Genomic DNA, 18,012 nt, shown 5'->3' on the forward strand with positions numbered 1-18,012 from the left:
TGGCTGGATGTGGGGGACATTGCTGGATGTGGGGGACATTGCTGGATGTGGGGGACATTGCTGGATGTGGGGGACATTGCTGCATACGGGGGACATTGCTGGATGTGGGGGACATTGCTGGATGTGGGGGACATTGCTGGATGTGGGGGACATTGCTGGATGTGGGGGACATTGATGTGGGGGACATTACTGGATACGGGGGACATTACTGGATACGGGGGACATTACTGGATACGGGGGACATTACTGCATACGGGGGACATTACTGCATACGGGGGACATTACTGCATACGGGGGACATTACTGCATACGGGGGACATTACTGCATACGGGGGACATTGCTAGATACGGGGGACATTGCTGCATATGGGGGACAATGCTGGATATTGGGACATTGCTGGATACGGGGGACATTGCTGGATACGGGGGACATTGCTGGATACGGGGGACATTGCTGGATGTGGGGGACATTGCTGGATGTGGGGGACATTGCTGGATACGGGGGACATTGCTGGATACGGGGGACATTTGCTGGATAAGGGGGACATTGCTGGATACGGGGGACATTTGCTGGATAAGGGGGACATTGCTGGATGAGGGGGACATTGCTGGATGTGGGGGACATTGCTGGATACGGGGGACATTGCTGGATGTGGGGGACATTGCTGGATATTGGGACATTGCTGGATACGGGGGACATTGCTGGATACGGGGGACATTTGCTGGATAAGGGGGACATTGCTGGATGTGGGGGACATTGCTGGATGAGGGGGACATTGCTGGATGTGGGGGACATTGCTGGATACGGGGGACATTGCTGGATGTGGCGGACATTGCTGGATGTGGCGGACATTGCTGGATGTGGGGGACATTGCTGGATGTGGGGGACATTGCTGGATGTGGGGGACATTGCTGGATACGGGGGACATTGCTGGATACGGGGGACATTACTGCATACGGGGGACATTGCTGGATATGGGGAGACATTGCTGGATATGGGGGGATATTGCTGGATATGGGGGGACATGGCTGCATTTGTGGGGGGACATGGCTGCATTTGGGGACACATTTAAAAAAAAGTATCGGTATTCGGTATCGGCGACTACTTAAAAAAAAGTATCGGTACTCATACTCAGTCCTAAAAAAGTGGTATCGGGACAACCCTAATTCTAACGCATTCGAAAACAAATCTACCGAATTCGAAAAAAATTATCAAATTCGAAATAATGCTACCACATTTAAACGAAACTATATATAACCATTTCCTGAAATTCGTATAGAATGAAATCGAATTTGAATAGAAAAGATTGAAATTGAAAAAATTGAAATTGAAAAGAAAAACAGAGAATAGAATAAAATATAATATATATTATAATTGATTCTATTCTGTTCTATTGTTTTTCTAGTTTAATAACTTTTCTATTATTTTTAATTCTATTCTAATCTTTTCTATTCCAATTCGATTTAATTCCATATGAAATTCGAATTTTGGAAAATGGTTATATGTAAAAAAAAAAAAAAATCGAATGTGGTAGTAGATTTTTTTTAAATGTGGTAGAATTTTTTCAAATGCAGTAGATTTTTTCTAATCGAATTAAATCTTTCAAATTTGATCGACTTTTTTTAGGAATTCGGTTAAAAAAAATTGCAAATTCTAATATGAAACTGATGTTTTATAATCTTTTCTATTCAAATTCGATTTCATTCAATAAGAAATTCGTATTTTATATAAAATGAATTCAAATTAGAATAGAAAAGATTAGAATGGAATAGAAAAGAAAAACAAGAGAATAGAATACAATATAATATATAGTATAATTGATTCTATTCTGTTCTATTGTTTTTCTATTCTTTTATACTTTAGTTTCCATACATTTTAATTATTTTCCAATCTATTCTAGAATTCAAATTTATACTATTCGAATTTCGGAAGACTGTCATGTTCTATTTTATTACATTCTATTAACTTCTATTCTTTTTGATTCTATTGCTTTATTGTTTTATATTCTATTTTATTGTATTTTTTAAAAAAAAATCGATTTCTATTTTTTCAAATTCTATTCGAATTTGTTTTCAATTCGAATTTCATTCGCGTTTTTTCGAATTTGTTTAAATTCGTTAATTTTGTAATTCGGATGCATACGAATTTCCGAATAATGAAAAATTTGTTCGAATTTGAAACGAAATGCACATGTCTAGGTTCTGCATGTAGGTCTTGTGTCTTTGACATATGGCTCTTCTGCCTTGCAACACTACCGTGTTTCCCCGAAAATAAGACCTACTGTGATTTTCTCTGCAATATAAGCCCTACCCCCAAAATAAGCCCTAGTTTAAAGTGGTTGTAATATTTTATAATCCAATCTATTACAGTATTATATGTGTGTGTTTCTGTAATATAATTGTGCCAAATACCTTCAAAGACAGCACATTCCATAAGACCTACCCCAAAAATAAGCCCTACTGTGTCTTTTGTTGCCAAAATTAATAAAGGACCCGGTCTTATTTTTGGGGAAACACGGTACTTTTCTCGGTTGGAATCCGAACCAGGACACTGCTTGCATGGAGTTTGCATTCTCTCCCTGTGCCTTTATGAGTTTTCTCCAGGCAAGCCCTGTACACACGGCTGGGAATCCCGTCAGGAAAAAAACGTTGGTTTTCCTGCTGGGATTCCTGGCAAGCTTGCCGTGCATAGAGACGGCCATTCAAAAGAACCGCCGTTCTCTGGCAAGAACGCGGTGACGTCATCGACTATGACGAGCCGGCGCTCGTCACATTCGATGCCTTTGCCGCCATCTTGCTACAGCCTACACTACCCTTGTATGCTACCGCGCATGCGTCGAAGTCTCATCGAGCATGCGCAGGTTTACCTGGGGACAGGTAAGCATACGGACGAATGTTTTTCTCGTCAGGAAACATTCTTCAGAGAATCCTGACGAGAAAATAGAGAGCAGGTTCTCTATTTTTCTCGTCGGAATTCCTGGCAGTTTTCTCGATGAGAAAGCATACACACGCACGGTTTTCACGGCAAAAAGCTCTCCCATCATCAAAACTTTTTTTTTTTTTCTTGTTCTTTTACAGACAGTGACAGCGGTGAAGAGGCAATTGAAGAGTATATTGAGGAGCTGGCGTCTGAAGAGGAAGATGACATCGCTACTAAGAGACCGCCCTCTCGTCGTTCATTATCAAAGCTGCAATCAGGTAGAAAACTCGCTTTTACGGCACTTAAAATAGAACCCTGACCAGACTGAAAGTACTTAGAGATGATCCTGGAATACTTCAAGAAATTACCCTTGCACTGAAGCCCCCTGCACCTCAAGGGTAAAATGCTTGAGAAGTCTAAAGCCCTGTACACACGATCGGATATCTGATGGAATCTAATCCGATGGATTTTTTCATCAGATATCCGATGAAGCTGACTTTCATCAGTCTTGCCTACACACCATCAGTTAAAAATCCGATCGTGTCCAACGCGGTGACGTACAACACGACGTCGTGCTGATAAAAATTAAGTTCAATGCTTCCGAGCATGCGTCGACTTGATTCTGAGCATGCGTGAATTTTTTTGACCGATGGATTTCCCCACAGACAATCGTTTTTTTCTATAGTTTTTTTAACCATACGAAAATTTTAAAACGGGTTCTATTTTTTTTCACCGATGGGGAAAAAAACTGATGGGGCCCACACGCGATCGGTTCGTCCGATGAAAACGGTCCATCGGTCCATTTTCATCAGACGAACCGATCGTGTGTAAAGGGCATTAGAGATGAACCTGGAATACTTAAAGAAATGACCCTTGCATTGAAGCCCCCTGCACCTCAAGGGTAAAATGCTTGATAAGTCTAATGACGCGTACACATGACCGTTTTTCCTATCATGCAAAAAAACGACGTTTTTCTCTACGTGATTCGTTGTGATTCCTCTCAAGCCTGCCTTGCATACACACGTTCATAAAAAAAAAGCAAGCTCGAGAAAAGCGCGGTGATGTCCAACACATACGACGGCACTATAAAGGGGAAGTTTCTTTCAAATGGCACCACCCTTGGGGCTGCTTTTGCTGATCCTTGTGTTAGTAAAAGTTTGGTGAGAGACGATTCACGTTTTTCAGTCTTCGTGCTTTTCAGTCCGTTTCAGCGTGATGGATGTGCTATCTCCATTATGAACGCTGGTTTTACCAGAACGAGCGCTCCCGTCTCATACTTGATTCTGAGCATGCACGTTTTTTCCCCTCGGAAAAGCCTACACACGAGCGGTTTTCGCGACGAGAAAAAGAACGACGAGAAAAAAATAGAGCAGGTTCTAATTTTTTAGCGGGCAGTTTTCTCGTCGAGAAAACTGCTATGGACCATACACATGACTGTTTTTCAAGACCAATCTATAAAAAGGGGAGTTTTCTCGTCATGAAAAGCGGTTGTGTGTACGCGGCATAAGGGTAGATGGAGGAATAAGGTGTAAAACAGGGGTGAGCACAAAGAAACAGCAACTGCCACCACCTATAACTGGCCTTAACAGCAAGGAACGCATAGAAGTGTCAAAGAAAAACGAAAAAAAATTCCCAGCTCAACTTACCATCCAGCCTGCGGTTTGGTCAAAAAAGAATCAAGACCTGGGGCATTTTGGGGACATGTATCGCTTTCTGAGTAAATAGAAATACCCAGTTCACACAGAGTTTCTTCTGAGAAATCCTCACTTCCTGTTCTTCTGTCTGTAACTCCACACAGTAATGTGAGGCTTTCTCCCTGGTGTGGAGTGTTGTGCTTGCCCCCTCCCTTGGACTACAAGAGAGTCAGGACGCTCTCTACGTTGCAGTTAGGCCTTGTACTCACGGCCAGAAATGTCCGATGAAAACGGTCTGCAGACCGTTTCCATCGGACATGTCTGCCCGGGGACTGCCCGGGGACTTCTGTTCGATGGCTATACACACCATCGAACAGAGGTCCGCGCGTAAACAATACGCGGGGCGTGTCCGCGGTGTCGCCGCGACAATGATGCGGCGACGTGGGCGGCCCGCCTTTAAAATGCTTCCACGCATGCGTCTTAAGTCATTCGACGCATGCGAGGGATGGCGGGCGGCCGGACATGTACAGTAGGTCTGTACAGACGACCGTACATGTCGGGGGGACAGGTTTCCAGCGGACTGTTTTAAAGCAAGTCCAGGAAACAGTTGTCCGCTGGAAACCTGTCCGATCCGCCCGAAAATGGTCCGCTCGGGCCAACACACGGCCAAACATGTCTGCTGAAACTGGTCTGCGGACCAGTTTCAGCAGACATGTTTGGTCGTGAGTACGGGGCCTTAGAGGAAGGAGCTGTGTGTTAGTGGGTGTCCTGACTAGTCCAAGGGAGGGGGTGAGTACGACACTCCACACCAGGGAGAAAGCCTTGCATTACTGTGTGGAGTTACAGACAGAAGAACAGGAAGTGAGGATTTCTCAGAAGAAATAAGGACATTTAAAAGCAAAATGGAAGGATGAGGTAAGTGAAGGAGGACATTGAGAATGCTGGGGCAGAAGTATTTCAGGCGTTATTTATGCACTATTTTTAGCGCTAAAATGCCTGAAATACTCCTGCTGCAGACGGTGGGTAACACTTCACCTTGGCATTGTTTAAGTGGCTATGGGAACAAGTACAATTGATTGCCTTTTAAGGAAAGTGAAGCTATAATTTAAAGGTCTCCTTATAGAGTTTAAAATTACTTTAATTTTCATAATTTCAGGGAAGGTGCAACAACCGATCATCGAAGAGGTACAGTCTGACGATTCGGATGACATCATCGTGTCTCCATCACGGCCAACAAGAAGGAAAGACTCAGGCTTTTAAACCAGCTGAACTCGCCCATACAGTGCCTTCAAGAGTTCTCTTTTTATATATACCGTGTCTTATTTATTCAGCTTAGTTTTGTTAGGGACAAACATCCACAGATATCCAGGTTTTCAATGTATTCCTAAATGGTCCTGGATTTTTAAAGAGAATCGGTAGCTGTTGGAACTCTTATAAATCATTAAGTTTGATGCAAATTATTACATTTTCTTATATACTGTAGATCTATATACAATGGCCCAGATTCACAGAGAGCAAGGCGCACATTACGCCGCCGTAGAGCAAACACTGTACGCTACGCCAACGCAGCGCAGAGAGGCAAGCATTTCATTCAGCAAGCCAGTGCTCCCAACACTGCGCCAGCGTAGCGTGGGTTTCGAAGGCGCACGCCAGCGTAGGTGGAAGTGGGCGTGACCCCATGCAAATGAGGTGTGACCCCATGCAAATGATCGGCCGAGCGCCAGACAGGTACGTATCACGAACTGCGCATGTGCCGTGACGTGGACGCAAGCCCCAATGCGCCTGCTCACAACCACGCCGACACAACTGCCTAAGCTACGCCGGATCACTGCGTACGCCGTGAACATAACGTACGCCCAGCCAGACACACGTCCAACGCACAATACGCCGGCTTGTTCCCTGGTGCAGACCTGTGCATGTCTGTTGCCGTGTTGCACCTCCTTTATGGGGATTAACTTTACGCGGGACGTACAACTTACGCGCATCTCGCGTAGCATGCTCCGGGCACACGCACGTTCGTGAATAGCCGTATTTCCCTCATTTGCATGTTTGAATGGCTAATTAATGGGAGCGGCACCATGCATCCAGCCTAAATGTGCGCCCACCCTACGTCGGCGGGGTGTAGCCTGTTTGTTAGGCGCATATTGGTTTGTGGGTCTGGCGCACAATACGCCGGCTTGTGTTCCCTGGTGCAGACCTGTGCATGTCTGTTGCAGGGTTGCACCTCCTTTATGGGGATTAACTTTACGCGGGACGTACAACTTGCGCGCATCTCGCGTAGCATGCTCCGGGCACACGCACGTTCGTGAATCGCCGTATTTCCCTCATTTGCATGTTTGAATGGCTAATCAATGGGAGCAGCACCATGCATCCAGCCTAAATGTGCACCCACCCTATGTCGGCGGGGTGTAGCCTGTTTGTTAGGCGCATATTGGTTTGTGGGTCTGGCGCACACATACGCCGGCGCACATTTGCACTTACGTCAGCATAACGTGTTATACGTCGGCGTAAGTGCTTTGTGAATCTGGGCCAATATATATAGACCCTCCGATATGTGATCAGCATTGATGGAAACATGGGGCGGCACTTTCTTCAGTAGACATGAGCATCTTAGCCCTATTACTATTCATTCAACCACCCAGCAAGATTTAATTCCATAGCTTTAGCTTTATATTAAAGCTGAACTTCAGAAATGTTTTTCAGTTTAGTTGGGTTACATCTGACCCTTCATCTCACATCCGGAGGGCCACTGAAGATGCCGACATTCGCTGTAGTAGCTTGTGCTACATATAGTCAGTTCTGGGCTCTTTTGAGTGCTGCCTGAGCAACTTGCCATCTGTATAATGAACACAGGGGGCCAGATTCAGATAGAGATACAACGGCGTATCTCCTGATACGCCGTCGTATCTCTGAGTTCCGTCCGTCGTATCTATGCGACTGATTCATAGAATCACGTTCCGCATAGATCTCCCTAAGATCCGCCAGGTGTGACTTACACTGTCGGATCTTAGGCTGCAATCTCACACTGGCCGCTAGGTGGCGCCTCCGTTTGTATACGCGACGAATATGCAAATGAGGAGTTACACCGATTCAGAAACGAACGACAGCCCGGTGCTTTTTTTTTACGGCGTTTGCGTTCGGCTTTTTCCGGCGTATAGTTACCCCTGCTATATGCGACGTTTCCTATGTTAAGTATGGCCGTCGTTCCCGGGTCGAATTTTGACATTTTTACGTCGTTTGCGTAAGTCGGTCGCGAATACGGATGGACGTAATTTACGGTCACGTCGAAACCAATGACGTCCTAGCGACGTCATTTGGAGCAATGCACGCTGGGAAATTTAGGGGACGGCACATGCGCAGTTCGTTTTGGCGCGGGGATGCGCCTGATTTAAATTCTACACGCCCCCTAGCCACGGAATTTGAATTCCGCTGGGGGATTTACGATACGCCGCCGCAACTTTAGAGGCAAGTGCTTTCTGAATACAACACTTGCCTCAAAAACTTGTGCCGGCGGATCGTAAATCAGATAGGTTACGTGGATCTAAAGATGCGCTAACCTATCTGAATCTAGCCCAGGGTGTCGCTCCAAGGACCCCTCTGCCATTCAGGGGAAGCTTTGCTTGTTCGCAACTCCATGAATGTTGCTTACTTGCACATACAGTTTTAGGATGTCACAATCACTTACAATTGGGCTTAGGTTTAGTCCAAACTGAGTTTGGCACAAATCTATGGGAAGCTGTCATATAACAGCTGGCCGCCATCCCATCATTGACCGGATATGACCACATGGCCGTGTTTGGACAATGTCATTAAATCCGTGATATCACCGGCATCCCCACCCCGTTGGTAAAGTGTAACTAAAGACAAAACCTTTTTTTTTTTACGTTTTTGGCTAGAGTGGAGAGGAATTGGAACAGCTGACATTTTTTATTACTGTCCTCGTTGGGGAGATTCACCTTCTCTATGTGTCCTGTTTTACTTTCACTTTTAAGGATAATGTTAAAGAAAATCCCAATTTTTGGTTTGACATTGGAACACTGACAAGGGAAATCTTCCAATGGGGACACTAGTTTTGATAACACATTGGGATTCCCTTACACTGGAGGGATTTCTTCTCACTTCCTGTTTGGCTATAGGACAGGAAGTGAAGGGAAATCCCCCCTAGGACACAGATGGCATAAAAAGATGGGGTTTTAACCATCACTTGCTCTATCTAAAATGGAATAAAAAAGGTTTGCCTTTAGTTACACTTTAAGTGGGGTAAGGAATTCCACAATTGCAGCCAATTGGAACAGCGATCTGCTGCCATATGACAGTTTCTCACGGATTCAGGCCGAAATTTACCTTACTTATAACTACCAAATTAATATCTTTTTGGGGCTTAGAGGATTAAAAAAAGGTATGCACACCAGTGGTGGCCTGGTGCTCAATATTTTTTTTTAACGGGGAGGGGGGCAGCAAACCAATGCCACCCCCCCCCCCCCAGGGGAAGACAGGATGCTGTTCCACCCACCAGGCTTTAATCACACACTTAAAAAAAAAAACATTGGAATCCATGCGTCCAGTGCCCTGCATGTAGATTAGGGGCCGGGTGCATGGATTAGGGGGACAAAGTGTCCGCCATAATGTCGCAGTACCGAAAAAAAATCGCTGATCGCCGTCATTACTAGTAAAAAATAATATTAATAAAAATGCCATAAAAATACCCCCTATTTTATAAACGCTATAACTTTTGCGCAAACAAATCAATAAACGCTTATTGCGATTTTTTTTTTTTTTACGAAAAATATGTAGAAGAATACGTATCGGCCTAAACTGAGGAAAATAAATGTTTTTTTATACATTTTTGGGGGATATTTATTATAGCAAAAAGTAAACAATATTCATTTTTTTTTAAATTGTTGCTCTATTTTTGTTTATAGCGCAAAAACTAAAAACCGCAGAGGTGATCAAATACCACCAAAATAAATCTCTATTTGTGGGGGAAAAAGTACGCCAATTTTGTATGGGAGCCACGTCACATGACCGCGCAATTGTCCGTTAAAGCGACGCAGTGCCGTATCGCAAAAAGTGCTCTGGTCTTTGACCAGCAATATGGTCCGGGGGTTAAGTGGTTAAAGGGGCAAGTGTCTTCTACTTTTTTCTCTGAGAAGGAAACCCCTCTATTGTATCATACCAGGTCATACTGCAAGCTGTAGTCATTTAATTTTTGTGACTTTTTTTTTTTTTTTAAGAAAGATTTGCTCACCCCCCAGACTTTTTATTTGTTTATTTGATTTTAGTGTTCCCCACTCCACCCACCACACGTCACAAGGAGAGTCTCGCTTCCATTTTTATTACATTTTTAAAAATTTCAATACTGAAAGCACCCAGTTGAAGAAGAATAGAATGCTCCAGTGAAATAATGTCAAAGATGGAGACCGCAAGAGATATCCGAGCCTAAGGCCCCGTACACACCATAGAATCCATCCGCAGATAAATCCCAGCAAATGGGTTTCAGCGGATAGATCCTATGGTGTGTACACGCCAGCGGATCTTTTTCCGCGGATATATCTCCCCTGGGATGGATTCCAGCAGATCGGATATTTGCTGACATGCAGAAAATATCCATCTGCTGGAGTCCATCCCAACGGATGGATCCGCTGGTCTGTACAGACTCACCGAATCCATCCGTCCGAAGGGATCCCCCGCATGCGTCGTAATGATTTGACGCATGCGTGGAATTCCTTATATGACAGCGTCGCGCACGTCGCCGCGTCATAATCGCGGCGACGGCGCGACACGTCATCGCAAGAGGATTTCGGCGCGGATTTCAATGCGATGGTGTGTACACTCCATCGCATGAAAATCCGCCGAAATCCACAAGAGAATTTATCCGCGGAAACGGTCCGCTGGACCGTATTCGCGGATAAATTCTATCGTGTGTATGGGGCCTAATAGGAATTAATTCCATCAGAATACTTGGAAATGTCTGTCCAGGAAGGATCTACAGGTTGACATTTGTGGCCTCTAAGCACTTCTGTCCTTCTTGCTTACATTGAATTTCAAGTGTAGAAATCTGTCCCATTATGTTATTATATCAAATCATTTTAACACATCCAGTAATAAGGGCTTTAAATGGGTGATATTGTTGATCCGAATCTCTACTTTTACATGAATCTTTTGATATTTAAGGAAATATTTATCTAAATCTGTGTTTAATAATGTCAGGAATTGTCTGTTTGCCTTGTTTGAAAATTACATTTACTTCTTTTGTATATTTTTATTGAGTGTTATTTGTCCACCTTTCTGTGTTATCCATGGTCTTTTACTGTAAATATACAGGAAGTAAGACCGCCAACATAGCCTTAGGCCCCGTACACACGATAGAATCCATCCGCTGGAATTGATCCGCGGACCGGCTCCAGCGGATAGATCCCCTGGTGTGTACAATCCAGCGGATCTGTTTCCGCTGATTTTTATCCCCTGGGATGGATTTCCAACGGATAAAAATTTGAAGACATGCTTTCAAATCTATCTGCTTTAATCCATCCCAACGGATTGATCCGCTGCTCTGTACAGACTCACCGGATCAATCCGTCCGAATGAATCCCCCGCATGCGTCGTAATGATTCGACGCATGCGTGGAATTCCTTGTATGACAGCGTCGCGCACGTCGCCGCGGCGACGGCGCGACACGTCATCGCGATGGGATTTCGGCGCGGATTTCGATCCGATGGTGAGTACACTTCATCGGATCAAAATCCCCGCAAATCCTCAGGAGGATTTATCCGGGGAAACCGTCCGGTGGACCGTATCCGCGGATAAATCCTCTCGTGTGTACTAGGCCTTAGTCATAGGCTCTTTGCTATCAGTGAATATAGGAGGTACAAGCCGAGCCGTGGGTCGCGCGCCGCCAGCGGCTCTTTAGCGAAATCCAATCTGGGGACAAAACCGGGGATAGACTTGGTGTCCTCAATCCGGGGACTGTCCCCGAATACGGGGGATGTCTGGTCACCCTACACTAAGGTAAAGGAAGCTATTTAGGAAAAAAAATGTTACCTTTACAACTCCTTTAAAATCTGCTGAGAGTAGCAGTCAAAGTTACAGCTCCGCCACCTTGGATTTTTCTAAGCCATTGTACAGCTGTGAGATTGCTTGGGCACACTCACACACCAGCAATAGGACTGCTATATTTCAAGAGCAATTCCAGACAAAAGGTACATTGGGGAGGTACTGCTTTGGCAAAATTAATGTTTCCTATAAGGTAGAAAATCTTTACTTTTGGAGTTTGGGTGTCCACTTTAAGAAATATTAGAAGTCAGACTCGGTGGCCCAGATTCTCAAAGGACTTACGACGGCGCAGCGCCATGTACGCCGTCATAAGTCCTAATCTGGCCCGTCGTATCTATGCGTATCTATTACGCATAGATATCCATTAGATCCGACAGGCGTAAGTCTCTTATGCCGTCGGATCGTAACTGCAATTTTTTTTCTTTGCCCGCTAGGTGGTGCTTCCGTCGATTTCCGCGTCGAGTATGCAAATTAGCTAGATACGCAAATTCCCGAACGTACGCGCGGCCGACGCAGTAAAGTTACGACGTTTACATTAGGCTTTTCCCGGCGTAATGTTGCCCCTGCTATATGGCGGCGCAACAATGTTAATTATGGCCGTCATTCCCTCGACAAAATTTTAAAAAGTTACGTCGTTTGCGTAAGTCGTCCGTGAATGGGGCTGGACGTCATTTACGTTCACGTCGAAACCAATGACGTCCTTGCGACGTCATTTGGAGCAATGCACACTGGGATATTTTACGGACGGCGAATGCGCAGTTCGTTCGGTGCGGGGACGCGCTTCATTTAAATGATACACGCCCCCTACCCGCCGAATTTGAATTCCGCCGTGTGATTTACGCTATGCCGCCGCAACTTTTCAGGCAAGTGCTTTGTTAATAAAGCACTTGCCTGAAAAACTTGCGGCGGCGTAACGTAAATCGGATACGTTACGCCGCCGCATAGATACGCCAATCTACCTGAATCTGGGCCAGTATGTTCCAACGCTTTCCGATTTTTTAAGCAAAAAGGCATAATAGAAGAGTGTCGTCTTCTTTTTTTTCAACTAAAGACCCTTATTTTCCTCTTTGGTGTCTTTCCTAGCATGATTTACATCACATTTCCTGGAAACAGTACTATCCGTATGGCGTATAGATACCACGCATTAACTAATGATCTTATTAGCAGATGTTTCACGGTTTGGTAAGAAGCCACATAGGTCGATGAATTAAGTACTTCCATTATCTCGCCATAAGTGGCGTTCTTGATTGCTCTGCTGCCTTTAATTGACTTAAAGCACCTCAATTCCATTCTCTGTGTTTCCACGAACGCTTGCATTAAAATACTTGTTCATTGACAAATCAAAGCAATAGATTGCTTAGTGTTCCAGTAGTAATAGAGAGGTGTATTTACTTTTTTTTTTTTTTTTAAAAGAGAAGTATGGCCAAAGCTACAATTCGTTCTATACCCCTGTGATGATTCATTTTCAGCCCGCTGTTAGCTGACATTACAGAGCCGGTCCTGGCCCTGAAAAGATCCTGACCATATTGTCGGTAATCGCCCAGACTGGTACCTGGCTTAGCCTCTCAGTGATCTGCCGAGAGCCTGAGCCAGCCGATCCCGCCCCTTCCACAGCCCGGCACTTCAGTGAGTGCTGGGGGGGAGAGTAGAGGGCCGGTGCCGGACAGTCAGGGCTCTCTGCTCAGAGCGGAGGGGGTGAACTGAGCAATCAGCTGTGTTTGATCGCTCAGTTCTCACTACAGAGCCTGCAAGGGACAGATGCCACATTGGATCGATGCTGCATCCACGCATGCATTTATTTTATCAAATTCTGAGCTTCTCTTTTTACTGTTTTTAAGTGGTTCTAAAGCCTGAAGGTTTTTTTTTATCGTAATGTGTTCTCTGCATTAAAGGGGTTGCAAAGGTTTTTGTGTTTTTTTTTACCCTAATGCATCCAATGCATTAAGGTGAAAAAACACCTGGCAATGACGCCCCCCCATTTTACTTACCTGAGCCCGTTCACCTGCTGTGCGCATTCCCCAACGTTCTGTTCCCCACGGAGTCTGACCGTCGATTGGATAGATTGATAGCAGCGCAGCCATTGGCTCGCGCTGCTGTCAATAACATCCAATGACACGGCGCACCAGGGGGCGGGGCTGAGTGATACAGTCAGCAGCTATAGCCGCCGGCTGTATCACGGGAGCACGCCCGCAAGCTAACCCCTTTTGGGAGAGAGCTTCCCATTAAGGGGGTTAGCTATTACGGGGAGGAGCCGAGACAGCCGCCGAGGGACTCCAGAAAACGAGGATCAGGGCCACTCTGTGCAAAACGAACTGCACATTGGAGGTAAGTATAACATGTTTGTTATTTAAAAAAAAAAGCCTTACAACCCCTTTAAGGAAAAAAAACATATTTTTCCAGTTCCCTTCAAATTTTTCCAGCCCCTTCAATACTGACATGATCTCGATCAAGCAATGTGCACAAGAGAAGAGGCTTTCGGCTTTCTCCGTCCTCATTGGCTTAGACACAACCGCTGGAGCCATTGGCTTCCACTGCTGTCAATCACAGCCAGTGAGGGGGCAGGGGGGCCAAATTGTGCTTTGTGTGTCTTACGGATACATAGAGCTGGCTCAGGAGCGAGTGTGCACAAGTGCTCCCAGAGAAGCTGCTTGCTATGGGGGCACTTGGGGGGGTCGCCAGAAGCGGTAGGCAGGGGACCCGAGAAGAGGAGCATCTGGGCTGGTTGTTTTGCCCAGAGCAGGTGATTGTAAATGTTCTTTTTTTTTTTTAAATAACAAACATCTAATCAATTTAAGAGAACCTAATGCATAGCAAAGAGATAGGTTCCATTGTTTTGACAGCTCACAGTGCCTTCAAAAAGTATTCATACCCCTTGAAAATGTTCAGATTTTGTCATGTTACAACCAAAAACTTAAATGTCTTTTATTGGGTAGACCAACACAAAGTGGCACATAATTGTAAAGTGGAAGGACAATGATACATGGTTAATGGATACATTTTTTACAAATAAATATCTGAAAAGTGTGGCGTGCATTTTTTATTCAGCCCACCAAGTCAATACTTTGTAGAACCACATTTTACTGCAATTACAGCTTCAAGTCTTTTTGGGGATGTCTCTGTCTCAGATTGGATGGAGAGCATCTGTTAACAGCAATTTTCAAGTCTTGCCACAGATCCTCAATTGGATTTAGGTCTGGACTTTTGACTGGGCCATTCTACCACATGAATATGCTTTGATCTAAACCATTTCATTGTAGCGCTGGCTGTATGTTTAGGGTCGTTGTCCTGCTGGAAGGTGTCTCAAGTCTTTTGCAGACTCTAATGCCTTGTACACACGACCGGTTTTCCCGACAAGAAAACTGTTGTGTTTTCTTTTGGTCGTGAAAACCGGCCGTGTATATGCTCCCTAGCAGTTTTCCCGATAGAAAAACTGCAGGGAAAAAAAAGAGAACATGTTCTATTTTTTCCCGTCGCGAATCGCTGCTTTTTTCCCTGCAGTTTTCCTATAGGGAAACACTGCTGTGGATCATACACACGGTCGGTTTTCCCGACCAAAGCTCTCAGTCAGTTTTCATGTGGGGAAAACCGACCGTGTGTACACAGGGAAAAGTGACCGAGCCGGTTCTCAGTTTTCCCCTCATGTTTCGCGGCGGTCTTTAGACCGCCAAGAAACCCGATCGTGTGTACGTGGCATAACAGGTTTTCTTCTAAGATTGCCCTGTATTTGGCTCCACAATCTTCCCATCAACTCTCACCAGCTTCCCTGTCCCTGCGGAAGAAAATGAATAGTGTTTTCAGAGTGATGTGCAGTGTTTTTCGGTCAACAAGTAAAATTTTGATCTCATCTGACCAGAACATCCTCCTCCACATGTTTGCTGTGTCCCACACATTGGCTTCTCACAAACTGAGCTGTGGATCTCTGCAGCTCCTCCAGAGTTACCATGGGCCTCTTTCATACCTCCCAACATTTTCAGATGGGAATGAGGGACACCTACTAACAGATGTATTTAGGCATAGGACACACCCCCTTCCACACCCCCTTTAAAGCGGGAGTTCACCCTAAAAAAAATGTAACCTTAGATTGATGCTCATTTTGTCAAGGGGAATCGGCTAGTTTTTTTAAATCAAAGCTGTACTTACCGTTTTAGAGAGCGATCTTCTCCGCCGCTTCCGGGTATGGTCTTCGGGACTGGGCGTTCTTATTTTGATTGACAGTCTTCCGAAAGGCTTCCGACGGTCGCACCCATCGCGTCACGAGTACCCGAAAGAAGCCGAACGTTGGTGCGGCTCTATACGGCGCCTGCGCACCGACGTTCGGCTACTTTCGGAAAATCGTGACGCGATGGATGCGACCGACGGAAGCCTGTCTGAAGACTGTCAATCAAAATAGGAACGCCCAGTCCCGCAGCCCATACCTGGAAGCGGCGGAGAAGATCGCTCTCTAAAACGGTAAGTACAGCTTCGATTTTAAAAAAACTACCCGATTCCCCTAGACAAAATGAGCCTCAATCTAAGGGTAAAAATTAACATTTGTGGGTGAACCTCCACTTTAAGGAGAATTAACAAAAAAAGTTTATTAAATGCACAAGGACTTTTTTTTACCACTACTATTCCTTTATATTGGCTTTTAAAATGTACAAATGCAGCAATTTAGAAATTGGATGAAAGGGTTAGCACTGGGAAACACTTTTTGAAAGATAAAAAGGGCATTTTATATTCTTTTTATATAGATCAGACCAAAATGAGGGACAAATGAGGAGGAATGAGGGACAGAGGGACATTGCTCCAAATCGGGGACAGTCCCTCTAAATCAGGGACAGTTGGAGGTGTGCTCTTGGCTGCTTCTCTGATTAATGCTCTCCTTGCCCGGCCCGGTCAGTTTAGGTGAACGGACATGTCTTGGTAGGTTTGCAGTTGTGCCATACTCTTTCCGTTTTTAGATAATGGATTAAACCGAGCTCCATGAGATGTTCAATACTTGGGATATTTTTTTTATAACCTAACCCTGCTTTAAACTTCTCCTGAACTTTATCCCTGACCTGTCTGGTGTGGTTATTGGCCTTCATGACACTGTTTGTTCACTAAGGTTCTCTAACAAACTTTGGAGGGTTTCACAGAACAGCTGTATTTGTACTGAGATTAAATTACACACAGATGGACTCTATTTACTAATTGGGTAACTTCTGAAGGCAATTGGCTTGACTAGATTTTAGTTAGGGGTATCAGAATTAAGGGGGGTTTATACTTTTTGTACATTGTCACTCGTGTTTATTTTGATAAAATCCAATAAAATAAAGAATAAAAAAAAAAAAAGAATTAAGGGGCACTTTTCAAAAATGTATTTGTAAAACATGTTGAAAAACATTTATCATTTTCCTTCCACTTCATAATTATAAAGAAACAAAAGGTGCAATAAGCGCAAAAAAATGTGAATAAAAATCCCCCTCCCCTAATATATACAAGCTGAATACTGAAGGAAATTCACAAAATCCAATGAGATACGTAATATAGAAGATTAGTGCAGCGCAAAAAATATAGTAAAATGTGCAGTATTCATATGATACAACAAATGAAAAACGTGAAAAAAATAAAAAAAACAAACAAAAAGTCCAAATGAACGAGAATAAAGTCCAAAATTGTGTGACGAACAAATTCCACACTCCAAAAAAACTTCACTGGTGTCGTTAGCTCAAACTATAGGTGATCTCTCCACCACTGATAAGATTGGCCACTCTCACCTTAAAAGTGGATGTAAACCCGTATTTTTTTATTTATTATTTTGATGTCACAATGTACAGTATAAGATTTCCTATCATCTGTGCCCTGTCACACAGAGTTAATCCAGCTCTGAGCAATCCTCTTTTATTGTTCAGTGAAATAAAACGGACTTACAGAGAAAAACCTTAGTCCGTTCCACCCCCTTGCTGTGAGTGACAGGTTATTTACATATCTCATGCACTAGCTTCAGACAGGCATTATTTTTTAATTCTCACCCCCACTCCTTTTTTGAAGTCATGTGGTTACTTTTCTGGATTTTGACTGGATGTTAGTGATCATAGCAGAATTCAGTGTAAGAAATACAAAGGAAAAAATACATGTTGACAAGGGGAGTGTAGAGGTGGGCGGAGAGTCTACTGACATCACAACTCCACCCACCGAGCTCCAGACAACAGATCCACCCACAGAATCTGCAGTTTTTTTAGTTCTTATAACAGACAGAGGGGAGACATTTGACAGGTGAGGATACATGCAGGAGGCATCCATATCCTTATAGATCAGCGCTATGCAAGTAGTTTAGAAAGGATGAGAGTGGGTTTACATACACTTTAAAGCATGGACTTCTGCGTTACCAGGTAGTCATGCAAGCAGAAATCATAATCGCAGATGCACCAGATGACATAATAT

At 44.3% G+C, this 18,012-nt stretch overlaps 1 protein-coding gene across 1 annotated transcript in view; it reads left to right on the forward strand.

Annotated features, from left to right (window-relative positions):
• Nucleotides 1–6,110, forward strand: part of IQCE (IQ motif containing E) — an 83,377-nt gene extending 77,267 nt beyond the window's left edge. Inside the window, exons 23-24 of the mRNA XM_040356669.1 lie at nucleotides 3,079–3,198; nucleotides 5,711–6,110. Of these exons, the coding sequence (XP_040212603.1) occupies nucleotides 3,079–3,198; nucleotides 5,711–5,814 (224 nt within the window). The 3' untranslated portion in view covers nucleotides 5,815–6,110. The remainder of the gene's footprint in view (nucleotides 1–3,078; nucleotides 3,199–5,710) is intronic.
• Nucleotides 6,111–18,012: the final 11,902 nt, after the last annotated feature.

The sequence above is a fragment of the Rana temporaria genome, chromosome 6 (assembly GCF_905171775.1).
Source record: "Rana temporaria chromosome 6, aRanTem1.1, whole genome shotgun sequence".
Classification (NCBI taxonomy): domain Eukaryota; kingdom Metazoa; phylum Chordata; class Amphibia; order Anura; family Ranidae; genus Rana; species Rana temporaria.